General features: G+C 43.9%; 1 protein-coding gene and 11 non-coding genes across 12 annotated transcripts; 5 read left to right on the forward strand and 7 right to left on the reverse strand.

Moving 5' to 3' along the window:
• The first annotated feature begins 4,729 nt into the window (after positions 1 to 4,729).
• On the forward strand, positions 4,730 to 5,677 carry LOC110200746 (olfactory receptor 4D9-like). The gene has a single exon (XM_020976160.1). The coding sequence runs from the start codon at positions 4,730 to 4,732 to the stop codon at positions 5,675 to 5,677; it is 948 nt and encodes a 315-aa protein (XP_020831819.1).
• A 5,044-nt stretch (positions 5,678 to 10,721) lies between these two features.
• On the reverse strand, positions 10,722 to 10,794 carry TRNAV-UAC (transfer RNA valine (anticodon UAC)). Its single transcript has one exon. It is a non-coding gene; the product is annotated as a tRNA-Val (tRNA).
• A 498-nt stretch (positions 10,795 to 11,292) lies between these two features.
• Positions 11,293 to 11,380, forward strand: TRNAR-UCU (transfer RNA arginine (anticodon UCU)). Its single transcript is given in 2 exon segments — positions 11,293 to 11,329; positions 11,345 to 11,380. It is a non-coding gene; the product is annotated as a tRNA-Arg (tRNA).
• A 1,465-nt stretch (positions 11,381 to 12,845) lies between these two features.
• TRNAL-UAA (transfer RNA leucine (anticodon UAA)) lies at positions 12,846 to 12,928 on the forward strand. The gene has a single exon. It is a non-coding gene; the product is annotated as a tRNA-Leu (tRNA).
• A 780-nt stretch (positions 12,929 to 13,708) lies between these two features.
• TRNAV-UAC (transfer RNA valine (anticodon UAC)) lies at positions 13,709 to 13,781 on the reverse strand. The gene has a single exon. It is a non-coding gene; the product is annotated as a tRNA-Val (tRNA).
• Positions 13,782 to 14,149: 368 nt separating this feature from the next.
• TRNAF-GAA (transfer RNA phenylalanine (anticodon GAA)) lies at positions 14,150 to 14,222 on the reverse strand. Its single transcript has one exon. It is a non-coding gene; the product is annotated as a tRNA-Phe (tRNA).
• Positions 14,223 to 18,261: 4,039 nt separating this feature from the next.
• On the reverse strand, positions 18,262 to 18,334 carry TRNAK-UUU (transfer RNA lysine (anticodon UUU)). The gene has a single exon. It is a non-coding gene; the product is annotated as a tRNA-Lys (tRNA).
• A 2,406-nt stretch (positions 18,335 to 20,740) lies between these two features.
• Positions 20,741 to 20,812, reverse strand: TRNAK-UUU (transfer RNA lysine (anticodon UUU)). The gene has a single exon. It is a non-coding gene; the product is annotated as a tRNA-Lys (tRNA).
• A 2,660-nt stretch (positions 20,813 to 23,472) lies between these two features.
• On the forward strand, positions 23,473 to 23,561 carry TRNAR-UCU (transfer RNA arginine (anticodon UCU)). Its single transcript is given in 2 exon segments — positions 23,473 to 23,509; positions 23,526 to 23,561. It is a non-coding gene; the product is annotated as a tRNA-Arg (tRNA).
• Positions 23,562 to 24,766: 1,205 nt separating this feature from the next.
• On the reverse strand, positions 24,767 to 24,839 carry TRNAF-GAA (transfer RNA phenylalanine (anticodon GAA)). The gene has a single exon. It is a non-coding gene; the product is annotated as a tRNA-Phe (tRNA).
• Positions 24,840 to 25,332: 493 nt separating this feature from the next.
• TRNAK-UUU (transfer RNA lysine (anticodon UUU)) lies at positions 25,333 to 25,405 on the forward strand. Its single transcript has one exon. It is a non-coding gene; the product is annotated as a tRNA-Lys (tRNA).
• A 194-nt stretch (positions 25,406 to 25,599) lies between these two features.
• Positions 25,600 to 25,672, reverse strand: TRNAK-UUU (transfer RNA lysine (anticodon UUU)). The gene has a single exon. It is a non-coding gene; the product is annotated as a tRNA-Lys (tRNA).
• Between the last annotated feature and the right edge of the window lie 1,814 nt (positions 25,673 to 27,486).

Raw genomic sequence — 27,486 nt, forward strand, 5'->3', positions numbered from 1 at the left:
AAAAGCTCGAGTATATACTAATGTGTCTGTATTGTATAAAACAAAGTTGTGCAGCTGGTCATGGGGGAGTAAAGCCTCCTCCACATTCTTCCAGAGAGGGCTTCATTCTTCTGTTTTTGTGAGTCTGACCCCCAACATATAGTCTGGAAATGAGGCACAGGGAAAGGACCCGTGAATCAAGCACCGAGGTTTCTGGGTTCTGCTCTTGGTTTAGTCAATAAGAAGCTATTTAACCCTTGAGTAAATGGGTGCCTTTTCTTCACGCCGGCTGAGAGAAAGTCCCTCAATACCTATCATCTCAGTGTCCTCATTTGTAAAGATGAGTGCATCAATACTCATTATAGTCTCCTTTACTGGGTTGTTGTGAAGGTGAAATCAATATGGAAACTTGGAAATGTCAGACAGATGTGAAAAGTAGAAGAGGAGAATGAGAAGGATGAAAGAAGGGAAAGAAAAAGATAATGGAAGATGAAGAAGAAAGTGTCGGCAAGAATACCAATTATGATGACAGAGGTGAAGAGGAGGGAGGGAGGAAAGGGGAGGAACAAGGAAGAAGAGGAAGGAGATAGAAGAAAGAACAAGAGGGAGTGAGAAAATGGAGAGAGGAAGAGCAAAATAAGGAAAAGGAAGGAGAAAACAAGAAAAGAAAGGAAAGAGTGGGGAGGAGAAGACAGAGGAAATGAGAACAAGAATAGCCAGCTACAATGGAGGATTGGATTAGCCTGGGAAAAGAAAGGCTGAGTGATTTGTCCAACGTCAAGAACAAAGCCACAAATAGAACTGTCTCCACCCCTAGCCTGGATGTAATGAGCCAAGAGCACACTAGAGATCTTACAAAGGTGCTGTCAGACCCAATCCCAGGATAGGTTTGACACAAAGGAAAGCTCGCTCCGAGTAGTGGAATGGTCTCCTAAATGTCTGGGTTTGGGAAAGGGAGCTAACGCTCTCTAAATACCAAGGACAGCGGCCCTTAGCGCTCTGCAGACCTCTGGTGGTCCTCAAAGGCGCTAGCTGTTGCAGAGAAACAAAGACAAAAGGAAGAGGAGAGATATTTTGCTCCTTGTAACTGGACACATGCAGGAAAACTCAGCAGAATGTCCATGATTCTGCTACTAACAGCTTGAGGAAAAAGTCTCCTAATCTCTGAATGCTAGCTATGAAAGGGAGGTCACTGAATACCCCACATTTTGTGCTCTAGGCACTCAGTAAATCCCTATTGAATTGAATTAAATTGAATCCCTGTGCTTGAGGGTACAAGCCAGGGGAAGAACAGGTTGGAGAAAGAAAGCCTGGGGAGCAAGAGGAGAAAGCCTTTCAGAGCTCCCATAGCAATCCTTGCTTTTACTCCTTTGTTCTCAGTCCCAATGCCACTTTCACCCAAAGCCCTCATCCCACAGCCTCACTCCAACCTTCTCTAAGTCTCTTCAAATGAAAATACAAAATGGTATCAGTCAGAAACTGAGACTAGAGAAGATTACGGGCACTATCCTCAAGGAGAATGTGCCGTGTCTGTATGTGAGTGTGTGTCTGTGTGTGTGTGTGTGTGTGCATGTGTGTGTGTGTGTGCACGTGACTGTGTGTTTGTGTGGTTTCTTTGGGGATGGGGAATGGGGTGGGGTAATAGGCTAAATTCCTTGGGTAACCCAGAGTGAGTCCCAAAATTATTCTAATTGGCATTCTTTCTAAAACCCACCTGTCTAAGTGCAGCCCACTGAACAGAACTGATTCTTGTGATGGACAGTCAGGGCAACATAACACTTCTGGGGCATGGTCATCAACATCTGCCTTTACCATACAAGACAGGAAATGAAGGATAGAATGGGAAAGAGTTTGGACCAGAAGTGTTCTCATCCCAGGAGATCCTGCTCAGTTCTATTTTTAACTAATTGGTTAATCCATCATGGAGCATTTGTTAAGCTCCTACTGTATGTCATGTGTTGGGGACACAAAGTCCAAATTGAGCCAGTCCATGTCCCCAAGAAATTTGCAAACTAAATCTAAAACCAACTGCTGGCTGTCACTTCTGGAAAAAATACAAAATCCTTTTTTTGGCAAGTAACGCCCTTCACAGTCTCGTGTACTCTGCAGGGCAGCAAGCTGGTCCACTGGATAGAGTGCCTGCCCTGGAGCCTGGAGGACCTGAGTTCAAATTCTGCCTCAGATACTTACTAGCTGTGTTGCCCTGGTTAAGTCACTTAACGCTGTTTGCCTCAGTTTTCTCACCTGCCAAATGAGCTGGAGAAGGAAATGGCAAATCACTCCAGTGTCTTTGCCAAGAAAACCCCAAATGGGGTTACACAGAGTCAGACATGGCTGAAACAACTCAACACATGTGCTAGGAAAACTGGCCAGTGGGCTGCTGTTCCCCCATACACAACATTTCAACCCCACCTCCGTGCCTTCATACAGTCTGCCATGCTTGGAAAAGTTTCTCTCCTCACCTCCAGCTCTGATAATCCCCAGCTTCCTTCCAGGCTCAGCTCAAGAGCCGTGGGGCATTCATTAACTCCCCTCGATTATTAGTGTCCCTCAAAAAATTAGTTTGGATTTACTTTATTTGTATATGTATATAGATATAATTTTTTATTATTTATATTATTTGTCATTTTCCACTATTGTATATTGTTTATATATTCTATATTTAAAATTTCCATTTATATACATTATATATATTCTATATTTAAAATTTCTAATTAAAGTTAAAAATTCTATTTTTCAATTCAGCTTGTTCACTGGCATTCATGTTTTCCCCCAAGAGGATGTCACTTACTTCAGAACATCTTTGTATCCCTAGTGCCTAATACGAAGTCAGACATAATGCCTGGCACACTGTAGGAGCTTAATAATATGATTGTTCAATGAAGGAATGAATACCCCCAAATAATTTTGATTAATAAAACTTCACGGTTCAATTAAACTATTGCCTGCTTTCCGAATGTAAACTGCACTCAACTTCCTCTGTCCTTTGTCCCAAGTTGTTCTACATGATTAGAATAAACTACTTCCACCTCTTCAGCTGTGGAATCTTCTTCCTTTAAAGTCTTTGACAGATGAATGAAGGGTGGATTGGAGTAGGGAGAGACTTGAAAAAGGCAGACTCTCTAGAAGGTTATTGCAACAGTCTGGAACTGAGGTGATGATGCCACACAAGGGTGGTGGCAATGGCAGAGAAGAAAAGGAGATATATATATATATATATATATATATATATATATATATATACATACATACATACATACATACATAAACATAGACATATACAAGAGATGTTGCAAAGCTAAAATCAATAGGATTTAGCAGAAGAATCATTTTATGGTATGAGAAAGTAAGGTATTGAGGATGACCCTCACCTTGAGAACCTCAGTGCCTGGTACATTGGTAAAACCCTCAACAGTAATAAGGAAATTGAGAAGAGGGGAAGGTTTGGGGGAAAAGAATGAGTTCATTTTAGGGCATTTTGAATTCAAAATGTTTATGGGATACCTAATTTGACCTACCCAGTAGGCAGTTGGAGATGTAAGATTAAAGGTTAGGATAGATGTTAGGGTTCGGTAAATAAATCTGACAATTATTTGCAGAAGGATGATCACTGAATCCAGGGTAGCTGATGAAATCACCAAGACACATACTCTAGAGAAAGAAGAAAGAAGGGCCCAAGACAGAGCCTTAAGGGACACCCGTCATTAGTGGGCAATACCCAGATGAAGACCCAAGAAAGGAGAATGAGAAGCAGCAGCTAGGGAGGAGGAGAATCAGGAGAGAACAGCACCACAAAAACCTAAGAAAAGACAGTAACAAGAAGAAGAGAGTGATTGACTGGAGCAAAGGCTGCAGAGAAGTTATGAAGAAAGGCCATCCGATTTGGCGATGAAGAGATCACCGGTAACTTTGAAAAGAGCAGCTTCAGTTGAATGAGGTTGAAAACGAGACAGTAGAGAGTTAAGAAGCAAACATGAGGAAAACAAGTAGAGGAGCCTATTGCAGATTGCCTTCTCAGTGAGTTTAGCCAAAAACAAGGAGAGGCATAGGATAACATAGTAAGGATGGCTGGAGCAAGTGAGGATTTTCTGAGAATGAGGGAGACATGTATGTCACAACTGGACTGGGAAATCTCATCCTGTTTTTAGGCACTAGAGAAGTAGACAGTAGATGGAGAGATTGAAGATAAGTGAGAGTGGGGATGATGGAGAGGACAATTTGGTGGAAGTCATGGTGCAATGGGTTACTTGAGCATGTACAAGAGTCTGCCTTGTCAAGGAGAAGATCCACTTCATTATATGAAATAGGGATTAAGGAGGCATCTGAATGATGTGAGATGAGGAAGAGGGAAGAGAACTCTTGGTGAATGGCATCATGTTTAAAAGTGAAAGATGAGGCAAGATTTTCACCTGAGAGAGTGGAGGGAGGAAAACTGTGGGAGGTTTGAGGAGATATACAAAGGTTTGGAAAAACTGATGTGGTTGGGAGGACAGTGAATCAATTAGGGAGGTTTATATAGGATCGTTTTGCCTCCATGAGAGTCCAATTAGATTATGTCATATAAATTTATAGTAGGCCCCGCCAGCATTGTTTTGCGATTTCCTCAAGCTTCACTCAGCAGCACATGAATAGGAGTGAGAGCAGCAGCTGGTGGGTGTAATTGAAGGAGAGAGATATCTGAGTAAGTGTATATTGTTTATTATTTAATTCTTTCTTCCCAAGGTGGCCAAGGAAGAGGAAACATGAGCTAATGGAACTAGGAAATCACACCAGGGTGAAGGAATTTGTTTTTATGGGGCTCACCCAGTCTCCAAGGCTGAGCATCATCTTATTTCTTTTATTATTTCTGGTGTATGTAACAACTCTGCTGGGAAATCTTCTTATCATGCTCACTGTGACCTGTGAGTCTCACCTCCACACACCTATGTACTTCCTGCTCCGAAATCTATCCATTGTGGACATTTGCTTCTCCTCCATCACTTCTCCAAAGGTTTTGCTAGATCTTTTAGCTGAAAGAAAGACTATTTCTTTCAATGGTTGCATGACACAGATGTTCTTCTTCCACCTCCTTGGTGGGGTTGATGTTTTTTCTCTCTCCGTGATGGCTTTTGATCGTTACTTGGCCATCTCAAAGCCCCTTCACTATGTGACCCTCATGAGTAAAGGAAGGTGCTTTGGGCTCCTGGTAGCCTCCTGGGTGGGGGGCTTCATACACTCCATAGTACAGATCTCTCTGTTGCTCCCACTCCCTTTCTCCGGGCCCAATATCATTGATAGTTTTTATTGTGATGTCCCCCAAGTCCTCAAACTTGCCAGCACTGATACCTTTGTGCTAGAGATCCTTATGATCTCCAACAATGGTCTAGTTGCCACATTTTGGTTCTTTCTACTCATTGTGTCCTACACAGGCATCATGGTGATGTTGAGGTCTCATACAGGAGAGGGCAGGAGGAAAGCCATCTCCACCTGCTCCTCCCACATCACTGTGGTCACCTTGCATTTTGTACCCTGTATCTATGTATATGCTAGGCCCTTCACTGCCCTTCCCTCTGACCGGGTCATCTCTGTCACCTTTACTGTCATTTCCCCTCTCTTAAATCCCCTGATTTACACCTTGAGAAACCAAGAGATGAAGTCAGCCATGAAGAGATTACAGAGACGACTTGCACCTTCTGCAAAGGAATTGTCTCTATGCTAACAGGGAACTGAGAAAGGTTAACTTGAACTTTATGCCCATTATTTGCAGGGGGCAAGATAGCATGAGAAGTATATTCTTGCAGATATCTGTGTTCTGTAGAATAGTGATGGGAGTTGCCTAAGTGACCAGTGAAGGCAATGGGTTTGGGTTATTCCAAGAATGAAGAAAGCAAGGCACATAACAAAATGCACAGACACACTAGACCCTCCTCCATTCAAAGAATATCTATATTAAAGACTACATATAAAAATGGAAAAGACAATGGCCTGGGAACCAGGAGACCTGAACCCACCACAGACTCACCATGTGACCGAAGGTAAATGATGCAACCTCTCTCCATGTTACGCCTGTGGGAAATGGACAAAATGTTCTCTAAGGTACCTTCCACATCTAACATTCTGTGTTCTCAAGTCCCTTCAGCTTCTAGTTTTTTACATTAATACAACTGCTTACATTTATGTAACGGGGAGTTAAGCAGAAGAGCCCCTGATTTATTTGACAATCACCCTGAAGACAGCCAATCAGAGAAGGGAACAATCAGAGGACTTCCTTGTGTCTTCTCCATAGAGGTGGAGGAGGAATTATTGACTTCCCTAGAAGGTGTCTCTTTCAACCAAAGACTACACTCTACAGTCTTATTGAGTTGATCACTTGGATAGAGGGCTCTCTGCATCAATCCATCATTATAATATAGCACTATAAAGTTTACCAAGCATTTAAACACTGTCTCATTTGACAACAATCCTATGAGGTAAGCACTACAGTTATTATCACTCTCTTTTAAAATTGAGAAAACTTACTCTCAGAGAAGTTGAACAACTTCCTAAGTATGGGATAATAGAAATTTCAAAGTTGGATAGGACCCTAAAGCTCATCTAATACAACCAATACTCAAACCAGAATCCCCTCAACAGTATACCTATATATCCAGCCTTTGCCTGAAGACTTCCAAGAGGAAGAAGCATCAGCCCCCTAAGCGGATCAGTCCTCTATCAGACATCTCTAATTCAGAATTCTTAACTATTTTTTGTGTCCTGGACCTCTTTGGCAGGCTGATGAAACCTTTAGACCCCTGTTTACAAAGGCATTAAATAAAAAAAACATAGGATTACAAAGGAAACCAATTATATTGAAATACAATTATCAAGACATCAAATAAATTGAGATCCAAATTTACCTCCTCTCCCCCAATCTTTTTCAGATGAATTGATATCTAGCTTTCTCCCTCACCTTAACTTGTGAAGTTATTTTCACCCTATCTTTTCTTGTGTTCTGAATGGTCAATATCTTTTCGGATAGTGTCTGTCAGCCAGTATCTGGGCCTGGAGTCAGGAAGACCTGAGTTCAAATCCAACCTCAGACACTTACTAGCTATGTGAATCTGAGCAAGTCACTCAACCCCCATTTGCATGTTTCTTCATCTGTAAAATGGGGGTAATAATAGCACCTACTTCCCAAGATTGTTGTATAGATTAAATGAGATGATAATTAGCAAGCATTTAGCATAGTGTCTACTGGCACATAGGAAGCACTATCTAAATGTTAGCTGCTGCTGCTGCTGCTACTACTACTACTATTACTACTACAACCACCACCACTACCACTGCTACTACTACTACTACTACATCTGAACTGTCCCTCCTAGCCTTGTGTCATCTGCAAATGGGATAAGTCAAAACAGAAGGAGTTACATTAGGTCTCTAAAATCTCCTGTAATGTGGCAGCTAGGTGGCACAGTGGATAGAGTACCAGCCCTGGAGTCAGGACAACCTGAGCTCAAGTCTGATCTCAGACACTTGAAGTCTCACTAGACACTTAGTATACCCTAGGCAAGTCACTTAACCCCCATTGCCTCACCAAAAAGCAAAAAGTAGTAAAATAAAAAGAAATCTCCTCTACTTCTATTTTAAGTCATCATTAGCCCGCTTCGGTTTGAAAGGGACACTTCAGATTAAATTTTAAAGTACTGTGAGTCTTTTGTTTTTCTTCAGAGAACCAGATGCTAAATATTTACCGGCACATCCCACTGCTTTTAATGTTCTATGATATTATAAAGGATGGAGCACTGGACTTGGAGTCAGGAAGACCCGGATTCAAATCCTCTCTCAGACACTTATTAGCTGTGTGACCCTGAGCAAGTCACTCAACCTCGATTGGCCTCTGAGCCTTTGTCAAGCAAAAGGTTAGACAAGGTTGCATCCAGTTCCAAGTTAAGGCTCCTATGATCCTATCCTATATTCTAAGGTTCCTTTCAGCTGTTACATTCTACAGTTCTCTTTGCTAAGATCCTTTCTGGTTCTAACATTCTATGTTCTAAAATTCCTCTAAGATCTAGAACTCTGGTCCATGTCCTCTTCCAATTCTAACATTCCACAGTCTAAGACTTGCCTATCCTCAGCCAGGACCATAGGATGACAGATGCAGAGATGGAAGGGAACCCTAGAAACCATCCAGTCCAACCCCCTCATTTTATAAATGAGGAGACTGAAGCCTAGAGAGGTTAAAGTTGACTTGGCCAAATCAGAATTTGAACCCAGGACCTCTGTCTGACTCCAACTTTAAGGCTCCAGCTGCATGAGCACCAGCTGGCCCTTTCCAGTTCTACCATTCTTGTTCTAACATGACATGAGTGTCCTTCAGTTCTTTAGCACAGACAAGTTACTCAAATGCATAGCAAAAACAGTAACTACAAGCATTTCCCCCAACACCAGGGACATACACTTTCACAAACACACCCAGCATCCAGAAAAGGAAAAGATTGGACACTGACTCAAAGTACAACTGACTGAGTAGGTCATTCGATGTCTTTGCTGGGTTCTCAACAACTTGGCTGATACTGGACTGGCCCTAATACTGGACAATTCTAAGTGGGCTCTGTCTTTTAGCCCTGGACAACCTCAGGCTTTTGTTGGCCTCACTACAGCACACTCTCTCCCTTAGACTATAGAGTGGAAATGAGGCCCCGGTTCCCAGGTCTGGCTTTGATGACTAACAGGCTCAGTTCTCTCTAGATCCATAAGAAAGGTCAATAACTTTCACCAGCATTGTCTAGTGTTGTCAGAACATTAGAAGGAAGATGAGGGTTCAAAAGGATGGGGAACCTTCAGCTTTGAGGCTACATGTGGCTCTCTAGGTCCTTGAGTGTGGCCCTTTGACTGAATCCAAACTTCACAGAACAAATACCCAAAGGGGATTCTTTTGCAGGTTCCTCACCCTTGCGAGTGTTTCCTCAAATATTACTAGCAATGTGACTCTGTTAACAATTTCCTTGTCTTCTTTTGACCTCAATTTCCTCACCTGTAAAATGGGAATAACCCTTGCACAATCTATCTCACAGAAGAGTCTTGTAAACTTCAAAATGCTAGGGGAAGCTGCATTGTTAACTAAGTTCTAGCATAGCCCCATTCTCCTGTACTTGTGGATAGGAGAAGAATGCCTTAAGGGGCATGCAGTGGAGTCTTTTCCTGGGTCTGATGTTTCTGGAACAGACGGGTGGATAGAAGATTCCTTGACCAGACTGACACCCCCCCCCCAAAATCAGTAGCCAACAAACCCAGCCTTATTGCACTGGTTCTAACTGTTTGGACTCACTTCTTCCTAGGAACTGAAGTTGCTGTGAAGGTAAGAGAAAAGGAAAGACTGAAAAAAGAGATGGGCAGCTGGAAGGGAATCTTCGGCAAATGGCCATATCTCTTGGTGGTGTCTTGCTGAAGTCTCACTGGCGGTGGTAGCATCGGCTGATCGTGGCAGCATCAGTGGTGGAGGCATCTCTGGTGGCTGTGGCCTGGTAGTAGGAGCAGAAGGTGTGTAGTATTTTAAAGTCTCCCAAACTGCTTCCTTCCTGCCCTCCAAGAGCACTGCTCGGCAGGTAATACGTGTATGATTAGTCCCATCTGATAGATTCCAAGAGACGGAGAGTGTCTTTTCCAAGATGACAGAGCACAGCTGGCGGAGGGGGAATGTTGTCCTCCCTCTGGCCTGGAGTCCTTCTGTTCCTTTAAGGCTCAGACCAAGCACCAAATTCTTCTTGAATGCCTTTCCCTGAACCCTTTGTGCCTTTCTTCCTAAACCCCTTCATTTGGCTTACTTGGTCTATATTAACTTTAGATTTATGATGTGTGTGCATACGTATATGTATGTACATTTACCTATGCATGCACGTATGTATGTATATGTGCTGTAGTGTGTATTGTATATATAAATGTAACATGTATTTGTGTAAGTATATATACATACATATGCTTATTGTTGCCCCCTCCCCACAGTAGAATACAGGCTCTTTACAAATACGTATCACTTATTATTCTTCGTCATTCTGTCCCCTAACCTAGCTTTGTGCCTGACACAAAGCGGCGCTCACTTACTGACTGCGTGATCCCTCAAAACCTCCAAATATAGCTTCACCCTGGCACACGCTTAGACCCAGACCTCTTCGTTTTATTAGCCACCAGAGCACCCCTGCCGCCCCTGCACCCGCCCGGCTCTCCTTCTGGGTCCTCCGAATACTTTAGCGTTCGTGACTCCAAGGCGAAGGTGATGACAAAGTTCTATCTCTACAAGGCTCGGATGCCCAGACAACGTCCTCCGAGCTTGGGGATTAAGGGAACTCGGGCTGCATACCCAACTCCCCCAAGGTGGGACACCTCCAGCAATGGCCTTGCTTGAAGGGAGAGTTTTCTGTCCAAAGATAATAGGACTTAGAACTGGAAGAGAAACTCCTTTGGGAGCATCCGTTAGCCCTGCCCCTCTCCTTCCAAACACAGACCCATTTTGCAGATGAAGAAAGTGAAAAGGATGGGTTCATCTTGGGCCATCGCTGAATGTGGAGCTGAGATAGACCTTAGCGATCACAGGTCAATTCTCCCTACCTTTCCAGTTTGAGGTATCGGATCGTTTAAAGGGTGTGGAGCCCGAAAGATGCTCCTCCTGTGTCTGTGTGTCTGTAAAGGAAATTGAATAGGACAGGATTCGGATTTTGCTTGTTTCCAGGAGATGAGAATTTTTCTGGGATCGCCAGCTAAAAGTTAAAAGCTTCTCTTTCGCATGGTTCCACTGGGGCTCGAACCCAGGACCTTCTGCGTGTAAAGCAGACGTGATAACCGCTACACTATGGAACCTTCGAGTTACCGCTCATTAAGAATCTTTGGAGGAAAATTTCTTTCCCTTACCTGGTCCCCTCCTCCCTCCTCAATTTTTTTTCTTCTTTTTACTTTCCCCGAACTGAGAGATAAATGTTGTTCTAAGCACAAGGGAAAGTCTCACTGGACCTCATCAATCTGTACCCACAAATCCCGCTTGTCCTATCGGGAGCTAGGCGCTAACCCTATCTGTGAGGGGTCGTGGGCTAATGGATCGGACAAGCACTGCCTCGCCAGATTCCCCAGCCCCAAACACCAAACCACGCCCTACGAGTATGCGCGCACTCGGTGGGGTGCAAGTGTCCCAACTGTGCTTTCCACGAGGAACGAGGGGGATGAAGAAATGATCCCCAAAGCCTCTACCAACTGTAAACTCCAGTATCCCTTCCTATGCTCTAGAAAGTATACCCTTCCCCAGGAGGCACGCTGCCTTTTGCGTATAGATGTGACGATGAAGGCAGACCTCTTTGGACGAATGGCTCTGTGGCGCAATGGATAGCGCATTGGACTTCTAGTTAGAGCTAAAGGAATTCAAAGGTTGTGGGTTCGAGTCCCACCAGAGTCGTGTTTTTAGAAATGAAAATCAAGGAGAACTAGCATCCTGGAACTCATTTCCTACCATTCCCAAGAAAATGTGGAGAAGTCCGCTGCCAGGTTCCGTACTCCCATAACCTACCCGAGAGCTGGGGCAGTGTGACTTTGCAGGCTCTGCTTCCGTAGCTCCTGGTACCAAAAGGGAGGAAAAGAGAGAGGTGTTTTGTGGAATGGTTGTGAGCTCCTGGAGAGCAGTGTCTATTCATTGTGGCCTCAGTGCCTGGCTCTTGGAAGGTGCTTAACAAATACCTGTGAACTGGTGCGTTTCTTCCACTAGACATTCCATCTCAGTCTAACACAGTGATATGTCATTTTGGTCTTCTTCGAGAACGAAGGACAATCAACCAACAAACCATCTCGGTCACGTACATAAGCACCTGTGGAGCACTTACCACGTACCAGGCTCGGTGCTAAGCTCTGAGGATACAAAGAAAGGCAAAAATGAACAATCCCTTCCTCTCAAGGGGTTTGCATTCTAATGGCAGCGGCAGCAGGTAAACGAGAACGCCCGAACAGGACATAGCCAGGATGAATTGGAGATACTCTCAGAGGAAAGGCACGACCTTATCAAGGGGGATGAGAACGGGCGTCTTACAGAAGGTGGGACTTCAGATGAGACTTGAAAGGAAGCCAGAGAAGCTAGAAAGAGGAGACCAGGAGAGAGAGCAAGCATTCAAATGAGAGCATGAGGGCCAGCCAAGGGAAGTGTCCGCAGTTGAGAGGGGGAAGGGTTTGTTCCAGCGACAGCGCGGAGATCAGTGTCCCTGCATCTGCGCGCGGGAGGCAGAGGAGGTGTAAGAAGACCGAAGGGATGCGGGGAAGGAGGGACAGTCTGGAAAGGGGTTCCAGACCACTTCCTTCCCCTCCTTCCCCCATTACCTACTTATTTACGTTGTATAGATATCTTGTATACTCATTCGTATACTTGCAGGATCCCTGGATAGACTGTAGACTCTTTGAAGACAGGAATACTTGCATTTCTGGATGCCCAGAGCTTTGTGGAGAATTCCCGGCACATTTAAGCAAGCTACTAGTAAATGCTTATTCAACACAGGCTCCGGGTCCAGGATCCCTGGATAGACTGTAAACTCTTTGAAGACAGGAATACTTGCATTTCTGGATGCCCAGAGCTTTGTGGAGAATTCCCGGCACATTTAAGCAAGCTGCTAGTAAATGCTTATTCAACACAGGCTCCGGGTCCCAAAGATCACCTAGCTTTTGCGTCTTGTGTCAGTACCTCCTGGGCCTGAAGGACGAGACAAAGAACGTTTTAGGTGGCCAAAGAGTAACCCAAGGTCTCCTTGCCTCTCCTCTTTAAAGTTGGGTTTTCTTCCCCAATTCGGCACGGGCCACCAAGATGGTCACCAGGAGAGCAATTGAGAGGCTCGGGGAGATAAGACCTCCTCTCAGGAGGGGGTAAAGCCGTTTAGTCGTCGACCAGAATGGCCGAGTGGTTAAGGCGTTGGACTTAAGATCCAATGGACAAGTGTCCGCGTGGGTTCGAACCCCACTTCTGGTAGGAAGATTTGATTTTTGCCTCTAACCCTAAATACATTCTCTAGTCACTGTCCACGTAAGGTGGGAGGCGCGAAATAAAACCTGGAAAATCCACTTCCCATATGAATACAGACTCAACCCACCTCTTATCTCCGGGAGTTGAGAAAAACCCGGAAGGGAACTTTGAACGACGCAGCCCTGCTAAGCCGGGTGATTACTTTTTCTGCACCAAGAAAAATCTAGGTCATTTAATAGTAATAAAAGTGATCATTGGGATAAATAGCAATGGTTGTATCTATTTTCCATAATCTTTTCATTGATGACTCCTTTGTGCAAGGCCTACTTGCATTATCTCAACTGATCCAATGCTTAACACAGTGCCTGGCATTTAGTAGGCGTTTAACAAATATTCATCTTCACGAGAAGCCACAATAGGACCAGATCGGGATATGCGGAGCTGTCCGAACTCCGTGCTCTATTTCGTGTTTAGTACCCTAAAACCTCAGACGTGGAAGGAGCCTCAGAGCTCATGAAGTCCACTCTTCCACGTGGCTAGATGACACGTCTACAAACATCTCCAATGAAATCGTCTAGCCTATGCTTGCACACCTCCAGCAATGGGGAATTCAGTGTCGTTACCTCCGTGAAGGAGCAAAATGGGAGCAAGAGCTCTCGTAAGAAAGTTAATGCTCCTTTAAAACAAGCGCGCACGGTCATACGCATACACAAATACACAGACAGACACACACACCTCGGATCCTAGAAAAAGCAACCGATTGTGCACAGACGAACGTCAGCTTCCTAGTTCCACTGGGGTTCGAACCCCAGACCTTCTGCGTGTAAAGCAGACGTGATAACCACTGCACCATAGAGCCCAGGCGTTATGTGGCGTTTCGTCTCGGGTCCTTAAGAGGGCATGCAGATTAGTTCCATATTTTTTATTGTTTTATTAAATTAATTAAGTGTAGCCTGAGTAAGCGGCAGCCGGACCTGAGGAACACAGGGCCGGTCCGAAGTGCGCAAGCCCTGCGTCCACGTCCGGTTTCGGAGCCCTCCATATGCACCGGACCCTTCTCTGAATCTTTCAGCGCTCCATGCTGAACCAGAGAGCGGTCTGTGAGGATCCCTGAAAGCGGATGTGAGGGAAGGGGGATAGAACTGTATCTTTATTGACACAGACCTCTTCAATTGAGATCGAGCATTTCCCTCGATTAAGAGTGGGGAAAGAAAAAAAAAAGCCTAATGCCGAAACCCGGGATCGAACCAGGGACCTTTAGATCTTCAGTCTAACGCTCTCCCAACTGAGCTATTTCGGCAACCACACGCTCAATGTCAAACTGTGTTGGCCGCCAAGTCTGAGCTGACTTTTTTGGTGCTTTCTGAATGTTTCTATTTCGTAATCAAAAGTCAGAAAAAGATACATTAAATCATCACGTTAGAACAGGAAAATATTTCAGAGAGACCACAGACCAAACCGAGGGGCGTCCAGTAGTGACGTGTCTAAGGATGCATTGAGGCACAAGGAATCCTAAATGAATGTTGGATGGATGGATGGATGGATGAACAGATGGATGAACAGACTGACGGCCAGACGGATAGATGAGGGGTTGAAATAATTAGTTCATCTATTACTTGGTTTAACTTGTTGCTTTAAATAGATTTATGATCCTATAAAAAAAAAGTGATGGCTTGAGAGGAAAAAAAAAATCATTACAGGCTGACACCCATTAAAGATACAAGTCAGTGCCTAAGACATTGGTCACAGTCATCCTTTTTTTTTTTTGTCATCCAAAGGATTTTCGTCGTTTCAAACTGCTTTGCCCCCAAGGTACAACGTCATCCTATTTTTCCAACCTAATTTCCTGTCACTTTTTTCCACTTACTAATACACTCCAGACAAACTAAACCACTCACTGTCAGAAACCTCCGCCCCCAACCTCCACAACACACACACACACACACACATACTTCTTGCATGCCTTTGATTCCAATATCATACCCCCAGACACGCATTGAATGACTTCTAATACTTTTTTACACTAGAACTGAAATCAGTTATATACTTTACATTGCTTAGATTTTCCCTTCTCTCTGTCCCCATCTCCCTCCAAGAGGGATTTTTTTAAAGAAAAAAATGAAAAGGGCAAAAAGGAAAAGGTTTTGTCAAAATTGAGGTGTGTGTGTAAAAATCTAGCATCATATGCCATGTTCCACATCCCTGAACTTCTCATGCCACCCCCCAAGCCCCATCCCCATGAAGGATCTGGGGTGAAGTGTCTTCTCATAGCTCTTCTTTGGGGCCGTTTCCTCTTTGTACATTTTCAACATTTCTTTTCTACTGCTTAAAATGTATGCCAATGATCATAGCGCTAGCTCTTTGTTTGGCTCTTTTTTCTTTTTCACTCTGAAGGGTTCGTATTAGTTTAACCTCTAGCTTGACCTTCAAGGACTCCCGTAGTTCATTGCCACCCTGGTTTTTTTTTTATTAGTTTTTGTTGCTATCTTTTGTTTTTATATTGCCTGGATTTCCACCCCCACCCCCATTCCTCTCCACACACTCCCAGAGAACCAAAACTCTTCAATGAAAACTTCTCTATTACTGTTAAGATAGCCACCATGCTCCCAATCAACCAGGCTTTCCGACTAGGTGTCATGCTTGACTTCTCACTCTCACTCAACCTCCCATAGCCAATCTGTTGTCAAGTCCTTTATTCTACCTTTGCAACATCTCAGATGTAGATGCCCTTTTCTACTCTAACACTGGCATGGTCTCCCTTTCTCAACTCCCACTCCACTCCAGTACATCCTCTACTGAGTTGTCAACGACCTTCCTAAAGCAGATCCCCCTACTCAATACATTTCTATGGCTCCCCATATGGCTTTTAAAGCCCTTCATAACTTGGCCCCTCCTACTTTCTAGTTCTTTTTACCTTATTCTCCTTCACAGAGTCTACAATCCCACGATGCCAGCCTTCTCCATCTCCCCCACTCCATTCTTATTTACTGGCTTATCTCTCATGTCTGCAATGCCCTTGGCTTCCTTCTCACTCTACCTTTTCCAAGAAGCCTTTCCCACTAATCCCCCACCTCCTCTCTCAATTTCCACAAAGCTAATGCCTATTCTTGGAGATTATCTGTAATTTATCAAGCTTTTGTTTTGTTTTGTTTTTTAGGCACATAGTTATTTGCCGGTCATCTCCTGCCTTAGAATGTGAGCTTCTTGAGGGCAGGAACTGTTTTTTCCTTTCTTTGTATCTCAGGCACTTGACACAGTGGCTGTCATGCAGTAAGAGTTTACAAAATGTTGACTTTCTCTTGGAACTAAAAAAGTGGGGGGGGGGGAGTTGTTTGTTTGTGGGAGAGGGAATGCAGTCCTGCACAGTTGGCAATTGCCCTATTGGAGGGTGAGATCACCCTGGGAGGGGGGGAGCTTAGGACAAAGGGATCTGGGGGTAGTATCCTAAGCTAGGGTACCCTTCTGTGGTATCTGCCTTCATCAGGCCTACAAAGGAACCTAAAAAGCAACGAATGATGAGTGAAAACAGTAGTTGCCTAGGAAGTCACCTCCCCATCCCTCAAGTTTGTGTCAGATGCCAAATCTCCATTTGCCCAGTGGTCTTTAAGATCTGATTTTAAACCTACCTGTTCTCAAGATTGGAGGTTCCAAATTTTTGCTTCATTCAAACAAGTCTTCAAGAGAGTTCAGCTGAGTACAACCTTCTGTGAATTTCAATTGTCCATTTGCATTCTGGTGGATAGCTTCATTAACTCAGACTGAAACTTGGGTGGCTCAGATAGACCCACCAATCTCCCCACCCCTTGGACGCCTGCTCCTTTCCTGATTCCCGTGGGTTGGTAGTGCTCTCCAGTCCTTAAAATTACTCTGCGTTATGTTTCATGTAATTAAGCGCATGCGCATATAATTATTTCTGTATGATCTTGCATCCTCACCCTCTAGAAGAGATTCTTAACTTTTCTTTGTGCCACGAATCCCTTGGGCAGCAGAACCTAAGGAGCCCTTCTCAGAATCATGTTTTAAAATAAATCTTTGATCTTTTTGTAGTGGCAAAGAATTGGAAATTGAGAGGGGAATGGCTGAATAAGTTGTAGTATATGAATGCAATGGAGTCCTACTGTGCTATAATAAATGATGAACAGGCTGACTTCAGAAAAACCTGGAAAGACTTGCACGGTCTGATGCTGAGTGAAGTGAGCAGAACCAAGAGAACATTGTACATAATAACAGCCATGTTGTGCGATGACTAATATTGATAAACTCAACCCTTCCCAGCAATGCAAGGAGCTAAGATATCTCCAAAGGCCTCGTGATGGAAAATGCTATCCACATCCAAAGAAAGAACTATGGAATTTGAAAGCAGATCGAAGCATACCATATTGGCTATTTTTTTTTCTCTTCTGTTGAGTTTTGTTTCCTCTTTCCAGTGGTTCCTCCTATTGGTTCTAATTCTTACAACATCACTAATGTGAAAACATGTTCAATAGGAATGTATATGTATAGCCTATATCAGAAGGGGGAGAAAAATTTTAAACTCAAAAGCATATGGAAGTGATTGTTGATAAATCAAAACAAATTAATAAAAAATAAAATAAAAATAAATCCTTGAAAGAAATGCTACATTTTAGTTAGAAGTTAAGGAAAATAAAGAAGCATTTTTCCATTCAAATTCACGGACCCCTTTAAATTTATCCGTGAATTCAGGGATTCCTGCCCTAGAATAAAAGGTTCTTGGGGCAGATTGTGTTCTTTTCACCTATATCTACTCTGGGCTGTGTTCCAGCTCGCTGCCCCGGCTTGGCACATACTAAGAGCTTACTTCATGCATGGGCCCTGCCTGCCTATTCTCTCCTCGGCCGTTCGTTCTACCTCCAGGGGATACCCGGCGCCGGGATAGTAAGTCAAGAGTCGGGTACAAGCTCTGATTCTCCTATCCTCTATATGACTGGAAAATCATTCCCCTTCTCCGTGCCTCAGTTTCGTCACCTGTAGAATAAAGAGATTGGGATGATAACGATAACAACTAATATTTATGTTGCGCTTTAAAGTTTGCAATGTTCTGAAAATATTCTCTTATTTGAGTTGTTTCAACAAGCTTTTCCTAACGTTCCTTCCACATCTCAAAAGCTCTGATGACCAAAACAGAGCTCAGAGACTCTGTTCTGCCCTTTCCCGGATCTTTGAGCTCCAGAGCTTCAGGTCGGGAAACAGTTTTCCCCTCTACCTTTCCCAGGAAATACCACGGTAACAAATCCCGCTCCACTGATCAGTCCTCCCTGGAGATAGGGGACACTATTCTTAAAGTTTTAGTGTTTTTCTTCCATAAAACGTGAGTTGCTCGCCCGAACAGGGACTTGAACCCTGGACCCTCAGATTAAAAGTCTGATGCTCTACCGACTGAGCTATCCGGGCTCTCGAGTCAAAAAGCGAGCTTGGGTAAGTGAACATCTTAATTTGCTTTTTCCATGGTTCATCTTGTGGGTTTTTTCCTTTATCCCACCTCTTTTTTACGTTCTAAAACTTTATCCCGTCTGCATATTTGAGGGCTGAAGGAGAAAAGTCTCTCTCCACCCCACCCACCGCCCCCACCTCGTCTTGCGAGAGGCCAAAACACTCTTTGCAGAGCTGGGATCTTCGGGCCACCTCGGGACATCAACACTCGCTAAGTCTCCTGTACCAGGTTTGAGACCGCAGAAAGAAAGGAAGGGAAGCCTGGAGGGGTAGAAAGCCACGGACTTGGAGAAGTGAGACCCTCTGGGGCCGATGGGAAGAACTTTGCTCTTTCCGCCCTTTTGCTGAAAGGTTAGGTTAGTCACGGAGATTTGTCCCTACTTGCCCTTCCTAGTGTTTAAGAATAGAAGAGGAACGGGAAACACAGCACGCCAATCTCTCCCCAAGCCGCCCACCATCCCCCAGGGTGGGGTGGCTTTGCAGCCTGCATTTGGGAACCTGTTCCTTAAAACGCTAGTTCCTGTTTGTTTATGCCAATTTGTGCTACAGGTAAGCCAGGACCACTTGTCCAACCGCGTTTAAGGGGAGAGGAGAGCAATCGAGCCGATTTTCGGTCGCTGTTTGTTTCTCCTACACATGTATAAACACTGTTCTGGGGTATATGTATATGTATACACACACACACACACACACACACACACACACACACACACATATATATATATAGAGGTGTGTATATAATGTATATATGTGTGTATAAACTGTACCTCCAATAAAGAGACAGCACGCTAATTAAGACATTGAAAGAAAGTTCCTTTATAAAGCATAAATACGTTTGGCCAAAAAGCCATGGAGAGCCATCTCAGCTTTATTAATTTTAGTGAGATCTCCCCAGCCATGTCTCATCTTCAGTATGCTCTTCCTATAGCATGGAAGGAGCAATTAAAAAAAATGTTTTTTAATAATTTTTTTTAAAAGAAACAAAAAAAAAGTCTTAATGAAGCAGGAGATGATTCTGCCCCTTCACTTCTCTCCATCTCCCTCCCTAACAGGGGATGGAGGCCAGAGCTCAGAGAGAGCCTGCTATTTTTTCAGACGAATCCTACTCTAGATCCACAGATACATTCTGGCTGAAGAAAAGTCAAAGCAGTCTAGGGAGTAGGCTACGCGGCCAAGGGCACCAAGGAGGCCTGAGCTGCTGGGGTTCGTTGTGTGCAGAAGTCTGCTAGACGATGGGAAACATCAGCAAGCATTTATTATTATGTACCTATTTGAGGCCAGGCACTGTGGGATACAGAAGCAAAAGTGAGACAGACACCCTCAAGGAGCTTATATCCTTTACCTGTCCTCATGGAGCTCACAGTCAACTAGGAGATAAGGAGAAGAAACAAAAACAAAGAAGGCTGTAATCGCCCTGTATTACCAGCTAAATGTTGTTAGGGAAATGCAGAACACCATGATATGTGAGGTCTGAAGGAGGTGGTCCTATTCCAAAACGGGAATCTGAGAAGGATTCCTAGGGATGATTCTATTTCACAGAAGCAGAGCAGAACATTCTAACCCTCTAAAACTTGACCCCACAGTCTTTAAATCCTTTTCATTTTACTTGAAATCTAGGGAACACTCTGAGGTCATCAGCTCATTCCTAAGAAAGTGTCAAAGATGATAGAAGATGGAAAAAGTCATTGTTGGAAAGGCTATGGGAAGACAAGTGTACCCATATTCTGTGGATGGCGCTATACAGCCGTCTGATTGTTCTTCAGAGCAGATTTAAAGGATGGGAGAAAACAGTTAATGTCCTTTGACCCGCTGGTCTCTACTATATATATAAAATCAATTAATTAACAGATATTGTAATCAAATGCTATGTGCGAAACACTGCTCTAGCACCTGGAGACTATACAAAGATACAAAAGAAATAGTTGCTGCCTTCAAGGAGCTTATGTACTCCTCAGAATGTCAACAGGAAAAAGAAAGATCTCATACAGAGCAAAATATTTTATAGTAAAAAAAAAAGTGGGGAAAAGCAGATGCTCACAGATGCGGAAATGACTGAGCAAAATGAGATAAATAAATGTTATAGAATATGATTGCACTTTAAGAAATGATGACTGAGGAATTTAGAAAACAAAGGATGACCTGTATTAATCGATTAAGAGCAAAGATCTCAGAACCAAAAAAAACAATATTCATAACGACAGTAATGAACTAAATCTTACCTTCTTTTTAGGCTTCCATTTGCTGTAGGGGAAATCTTACCTGCCACTTTAATCAAATCCTGACAAAAATGAAGTGAAATTGGACTGTGTCGTAGGCGCAACTTCATAAATCCTCTCTAATAATCTGGGCTAAAAACGCAGGCAACATCGCCCAAACAGGGACTTGAACCTGGACCCTCAGATTAAAAGTCTGATGCTCTACCGACTGAGCTATCCGGGCCCCTTAAAATCGTGTTTTTCGTTCGAAAGCTGAAAAGGGCAAAAGGAACTGACATACTATGAATGTGTAATCATAGAAATACGCATGAATGGAAGAGAATGGCCCCTGGGGGTGGGTTGGGGCGGAGGTCGAGGAGAATGGCTCATAAAGAATCAGCCTGAAGGCTAAATCCACGCCGCAACATGTAAGGATGTGTGAGAACAGAGCGGACCCGGGGATGATCAAACATGATGTTCTGAGCTCACTTCTTCCTGGCGGCCTCAAGATAGAGAGAGACGCCTCCTTGAGACCCTTTCCAACACCTTCCCGTCCTCTCCCTATACATCGCTGTGACATCGGACAGCTCAGGCAAGGGTCCCAGAAGCTGCGGACCCAGCCAAGATCTGGCCAGGGGCACTTGGCCGCTAGAGGCTGCAAGAGCTTCCCTCTAACCAGAGCAAAGACAAAGCGCTTTTCGTGGAACTGAAATGGCTCAGTTGGGAGAGCGTTAGACCTAGCTTTAGAAAAATCATCTTGCCAGCTGAGTGGTGGATGAACTGTGGTGGGAAGAGATTTGAGTCTGGGAGAGAAGTTAAAATTGGTTCATCAATGCTTTCTGATTCATTCATTCATCAGGGTTCTAGAGGTGTGGTGGAAATAGAATGAATAAGATTTTGTAACTGTTCAGATGTAAGATGGGAAATGTTGTCACAGGGAGCCCCAAGGCTGTGAGCTAGGGAGACAAAATGAATAATGGTGACAAAAAATAGAGGAGGCAGAAAGAGGGGCAGAACTTAGCCTTTTAGGACTGATGCCATTTACTAAAGGACTGGGTTTGTTGAAAGAGTTTTCTTCTCCACTTCCATAGCAGTAGGTTCTATTCTGGGAATGAACCATTCAGTGAGGGGAAAGGGATTCATGGAAAGTAAAGTTAGACAGGCAGTGGAAGGCCTTGAATGTCAGGCCGTGGAGAATGACTTTATCCATTAAGCCATGAGGAGCCACTGATCGTTTTCTAGCAGCCTGTGTGTATATATATAGGATGGCTCTGAGAAGAGACAGACAGACAACAGCACCAGTTAGGAAGTCACTTCAGGGGCTGAATCAGAGTGATAGCAATGAAAAAGAGAGACTTTTCAGCCTGGCATTTGGGGGGAGGGGGGAACAACTTTCAAATTCTTCATCCAGGCTGAGAGGTCCACTGGATTCCAAGCAAATAGCACACTGCCCTTCTAGTCTGGGAGTGCATGCCTTTGGGCAGGACCCACTCACCAAGGCCTAAAGGAAGGACACAATTTAGAAGGACATATCTGGACACAAGCCTGGACATCTAATCTCTGGTCTTGTCCCCGTGACAGCCATAATTGTGCCTCAGTTTACCCAACCATGTAGTACTTCTGGTATCTGCTTTGTGGAGAGGTAACTTCGTTGGAGACACTCTCTACTCCCACTTCCTTAATTTGCAGCCTCTAGAGGGGGCTAACTTTCTAAAATGTTCACTGAAGTAAGTAGTGGTAGGGAAGCCAAGCTTACTGAGCATGTGTGCAGCCTTTCCAGGTCTGGTGGGGCTGTTCTGAGGGCCTTAGAGCCATATACTAGGACTGGGTCATTGGACATTTGTCTCAGGATTCCAACTACCATGAGCAACATGCCATTCATTCATATTTATGTGATTACGTATTCATAGTATGTCAATTCCTTTTGCCCTTTTCACCTTTTGAACAAAAAGCTAGACTCCTAAGTAACACGGATAGCTCGGTCGGCAGAGTATCAAATCTTTAATCTGACAGTCCAGGGTTCAAGTCCCTGTTCTGGTGGTCCCTTGCGCTTTTAGAGCACATCCTTAGCGAGGATTTATGAAGTTTCTGCTGCCTTCCAAGTCAGTGCTACCTGGGAGGATTACAAACATAAGTGAAACAGATCCCACTCTAAATATAGGTGTCTACGATAAAGGCCAATATCATTTTATTTTTTCGCAGGAAAGGCATGAGTATCTGCCGGTGCGCATGAGTCTCAACGGATTCCTGAGGTTGTCGATTCGAGTTAATTCTATTCAAAAGGCATTTATTAAGCACTCACTGTATGCTAGGGACTATCATAGAAGCTGATAATACGAAGACAGAGAGGAAAACAGTCCTTGTGTTTCCCGAGCACTAATAATTAGGAAGATGTGGAGTGGCTTTGTGTAGGACGTAGGACGTGAGCTGAGCCTTGGATGGAGCTAGAGTCTATGAAATTGGGGGAAGAGGAGGGCCGGGAAGGAAAGAGAGTGCATTTCAGGACCAGGTAACAAACAGCCTATGCAAAGTCCCAGAGACAGGAGATAGAGAGTAGTAAGCAAGTTGGGCTCGGAACACAGACTGCCTGAGGGAGAAGAAAAGGTAATCAGTCTAGAATGGATAGCTTGAAGCCTGTTTATGAGTATAGAAGAATTTATATTTGAGCCTAGAGGTAATAGGGAGCCATTAAAACTACTTGAGCAGGAATCAAGTATGAATTTAAGAAATTTCCTACTTCTAGACAGATAATGCCATCCATAGCTTTGGAGTCCTGCCAGCCTCGTACTTTAGAGAACCGTGTGGAGCAGTGAACAGTGTATTGGACTTCAGGACTATTAAAACGATACTTTACTTAACTACTCCTCGTTTATCTACTCCTTTAAAAAGAGACAGTTTCTATGTGGCTCTGTGGCGCAATGGATAGCGCATTGGACTTCTAGCTGCGTGGGAGAGGCATTCAAAGGTTGTGGGTTCGAGTCCCACCAGAGTCGCGTTTTCGTTTACTGTTGGGTATCTTTGTCTGATTTGTTTTTAGAGTAGTAACTGAAAAGATTGAGCACAGTTCCTGGGCTTTGGGTTTCACTTTCTGCTATGTCCGATTAAGTGATCCTGTAAAACTCATAGTGGGGGGGGAGAGAGGGAGGGGTTGCCTTTTTGTCTTGCTGTCCTCAGTGCCTGGCAGAGAGGAGGTACTTAAACAAAACCTATTGAGTTGAATGGCATGGATAGGACATTGGGCAAAGGGGATTTTCAGAGAACATCACCATTGGAAATGGATCCAGTACGGACCCTGAGCCATCTTTCTTAACTGGAGACGATCCAATTATCGCATCTTTAACGGAAGACCCCCTGCGACCCTGGTAACTTCAGTAGTTCATTTTAATAACATCCCCCCACCCCCAAACTCCCTCACTCCAGATGCAGTATGAATGCCCTTACTCTCTCGCCTAACCGAGGACTAACCCGGAAGGTCCCATCTATACCACCTCCTCTCCCCAACTGCTGCTATGACCCCACCCACCCCAGGGTTGAGGGAGCCTAGATAACTATACTCCCAGAAAATCGAGCCAAATCTCTACTGTGAGGGACCTTTCCGTTGAGTTTCCTTCTTTTCTGGGGATAGGGTGGGGTGTCATGAGGGGTGCAGCTAGGGTTGCTACTAGATGTACATTAGGAGAGAGGAGGAAGAAGGAAGGAAGGAAGGAAGGAAGGAAGGAAGGAAGGAAGGAAGGAAGGAAGGAAGGAAGGAAGGAAGGAAGGAAGGAAGGAAGGAAGGAAGGAAGGAAGGAAGGGAAGGAGGGAGGGAAGGAGGGAAGGAGGGAGGGAAGGAGGGAGGAAAGGAAGGAAGGAAGGAAGGGAGAGAGATGGATTAGAAGGACGTACTGAGGTGGCAAGAGGGAAGAAATGAGAGAAAAGGGATAAAATAAGGGACAGAAGGAAAGCAGATCTTCACCCCCAGTTCCGTCCTCCTTGAGGCCGCATAGAGGCGAAATAGCGGTATACTGGGAACCAGTGGGAGGAAGAGTGGTTGAGGGGGTGCCTCATCAGCTTTTGCAACCGCATCCCTGACAGGGCAGAGCCGCCCACCCTTCCCCCGATCCCATTCTGTTTCCTCGCCTCCCGGGCTCCAGTATTCCCGAAAGCCAAGTACTCAGGATAAAACCCGAGGGGGTCTGAAAGCACAATTTAAAACTTATGCCGAAACCCGGGATCGAACCAGGGACCTTTAGATCTTCAGTCTAACGCTCTCCCAACTGAGCTATTTCGGCTGCGCGAAAAGCGGTTCCTCTTTGCTCTGGCTAGAGAAAAGTTCTTGCAGCCTCTAGCGGCCAAGTGCCCCTGGCCAGAGCTTGCCTGGGTCCGCAGCTTCTAGGACCCTTGCCTGAGCTGTCCGATGTCACAGTGATGGGTGGGGCGGGGGCGGGGGCGGGAAGGTATTGGAAAGAGTCCCAAGGAGGAGTCTCTCTCCGTCCTGCGGCCACTAGGAATAAGTGAGGGAGAAACATCACGTCCCATTATCTCCGGCCCTGCTGTATCCTCACAAAATAGTGTGGATTAAGCCTTCAAGCCTATTCTTTAAGAGCTATTCTCCCCGACCTCCGCGCCCAGCCACCACCTGGGGCCATTCTCTGTCACATTAATAAAGTTCTCGCTTACGGTAACTTCCATTCATTTCCTTCACATTTGGCGCCAAATATAGTCATAGTATGTCAATTCCTTTTGCCCTTTTCACCTTTGGAACGAAAAATAAGAGCTCAAGGAGCCCGGGTAGCTCAGTCGGCAGAGAATCAGACTTTTAATCTGAGGGTCCAGGGTTCAAGTCCTTGTTCGGGCGCTTGTGCCTGCGTTTTTAGCCTGCTATTACGAACATAGAAGTGAAACTCTCCAAATGAGTCGCGCCAGAGCCCAATTCCATTTCATTTTTTGCAGGAAATGCCATAAAACCTCACACATTTTTTAGGTAGTCGGTTCGACTTAATTAATTAAATAGGTTTTCACTACGTGCATGTATGCAATCTAAAAGCTTTTCGCCCGAACGGGGACTTGAACCCTGGACCCTCAGATTAAAAGTCTGATGCTCTACCGACTGAGCTATCCGGGCTCTTGAGTAGTGTTTTTCGCAGGAGTCTGTGTAGTTTACTCTTAACTACTCTAACTTCTGTGAGATTTTTGGGAAAGTTTTGTCGTATGCCAGAAAGACCGCGAAAGTTAATCCAAAAACCTGGATTGAAACCATCGCTCGGTCTCTTCTTTTTTCTGGAAATTGTGCGACGCTTCATTTTCTGTTTCCTCAACAGTAAAATGAAAAAGGGACTGAAGGTCACAGAAAGAAATAGGTCTCATAGCCACCAAGCTATTCATAAAAGCGCCTTCTGCTAGAGAAAGTAACCAGAAACATTGTGGGTATGCATTGATTGGATTATGGAAGCTGTTAAGAAATATTCTTGCAGATATAGAAAAAGAAATTCCATTTACAGTTACTGTATACATTACGAAATATTTAGGAGCCTATCTACAGAAACAAACCCAGAAACTATACGAACACAATTACAAAACACTTTTCACACAAATTAAGTCATATCTAAATAATTGGAAAAACATCAGTGCTCATGGGTAGGCCGAGCTAATACAATAAAAATGACAATTCTCCCTAAATTAATTTACTTATTCAGTGCCATACCAATCAAACTACCAAAAAATTATTTTATAGAGCTAGAAAAAATATAACAAGATTCATCTGGAAAAACAAAAGGTCCAGAATATCAAGGGAATTAATGAAAAGAAAAGAAATGCAGGGGAAGGTGGCTTAGCCATACCAGACTTTAAATTGTATTATGAAGCAGCAATCATCAAAACTACTTGGTACTGGCTAAGAAATAGAGTGGTGGATGAGTGGAATAGGTTAGTTTTGCAAAACATAGTAGTCAATGACTATAGTAATCTACTGTTTGATAAGCCCAAAGACCCCAGCTTCTGGGATAAAAAACTCACTATTTGATAGAAACAGTTGGGAAAACTGGAAAACAGTATGGCAGAAATTAGGCATAGACCAACATCTTACATCATATACCAAAATAAAGTCAAAATGGGTACACAATTTAGATATAAAGGCTGATACTATAAGCAAACTGGAAGAGCAAGGAATAGTTTCCCTCTCAGATTTATGGAGAACAGAAGAATTTATGGCCAAACAAGAAATAGAGAACAATATGAAATGCAAAATGGATAATTTTGATTACCTTAAATTGAAAAGATTTTGCACAAATAAAGCCAATGCAATCAAGATTATGAGAGAAGCAGAAAACTGGGAAAGAATTTTTACAACCAGTATCTCTGATAAGGGCCTCACTTCTAAAATATATAGAGAACTGAGTCAAATTTATAAGAACACAAGTCATTCCCCAATTGATAAATGGTCAAAGGGTATGAACGGGTAGTTTTCAGATGAAGAAATTAAAGCTATCTATAGTCATGTGAAACAATGCTCTAAATCGCTATTGATTAGAGAAATGCAAATCAAAACAACTCTGAGGTACCACATCACACCTATCAAACTGGCTAACATGACAAATCAGGAAAGTGATAAATGTGGGAGAAGATGTGGGAAAATTGGAACATTAATGCATTCTTGGTGAAGTTGTGAACTGATCCAATTTGGAGGGTAATTAGGAACTATGCCCAAAGGGCTATAAACTTTGACCCAGCAATAGTACTTCTAGGGCTCTATCCCAAAGAGATCATAAAAATAGAGAAAGGACCCACATACACAAAAAGATTTATAGCAGCTCTATTTCTGGTGGCAAAGAATTGGAAATTGAGGGGATGCCCATCAAGTGGGGAATGACTGAACAAATTGTGCTATGTGAATGTAACGGAATACTATTGTGCTATAAGAAATGATGAGCAGGTAGACTT

This window comes from Phascolarctos cinereus, unplaced genomic scaffold (genome assembly GCF_003287225.1).
Source record: "Phascolarctos cinereus isolate Bilbo 61053 unplaced genomic scaffold, phaCin_HiC Scaffold_9;HRSCAF=440, whole genome shotgun sequence".
Classification (NCBI taxonomy): Eukaryota; Metazoa; Chordata; class Mammalia; order Diprotodontia; family Phascolarctidae; genus Phascolarctos; species Phascolarctos cinereus.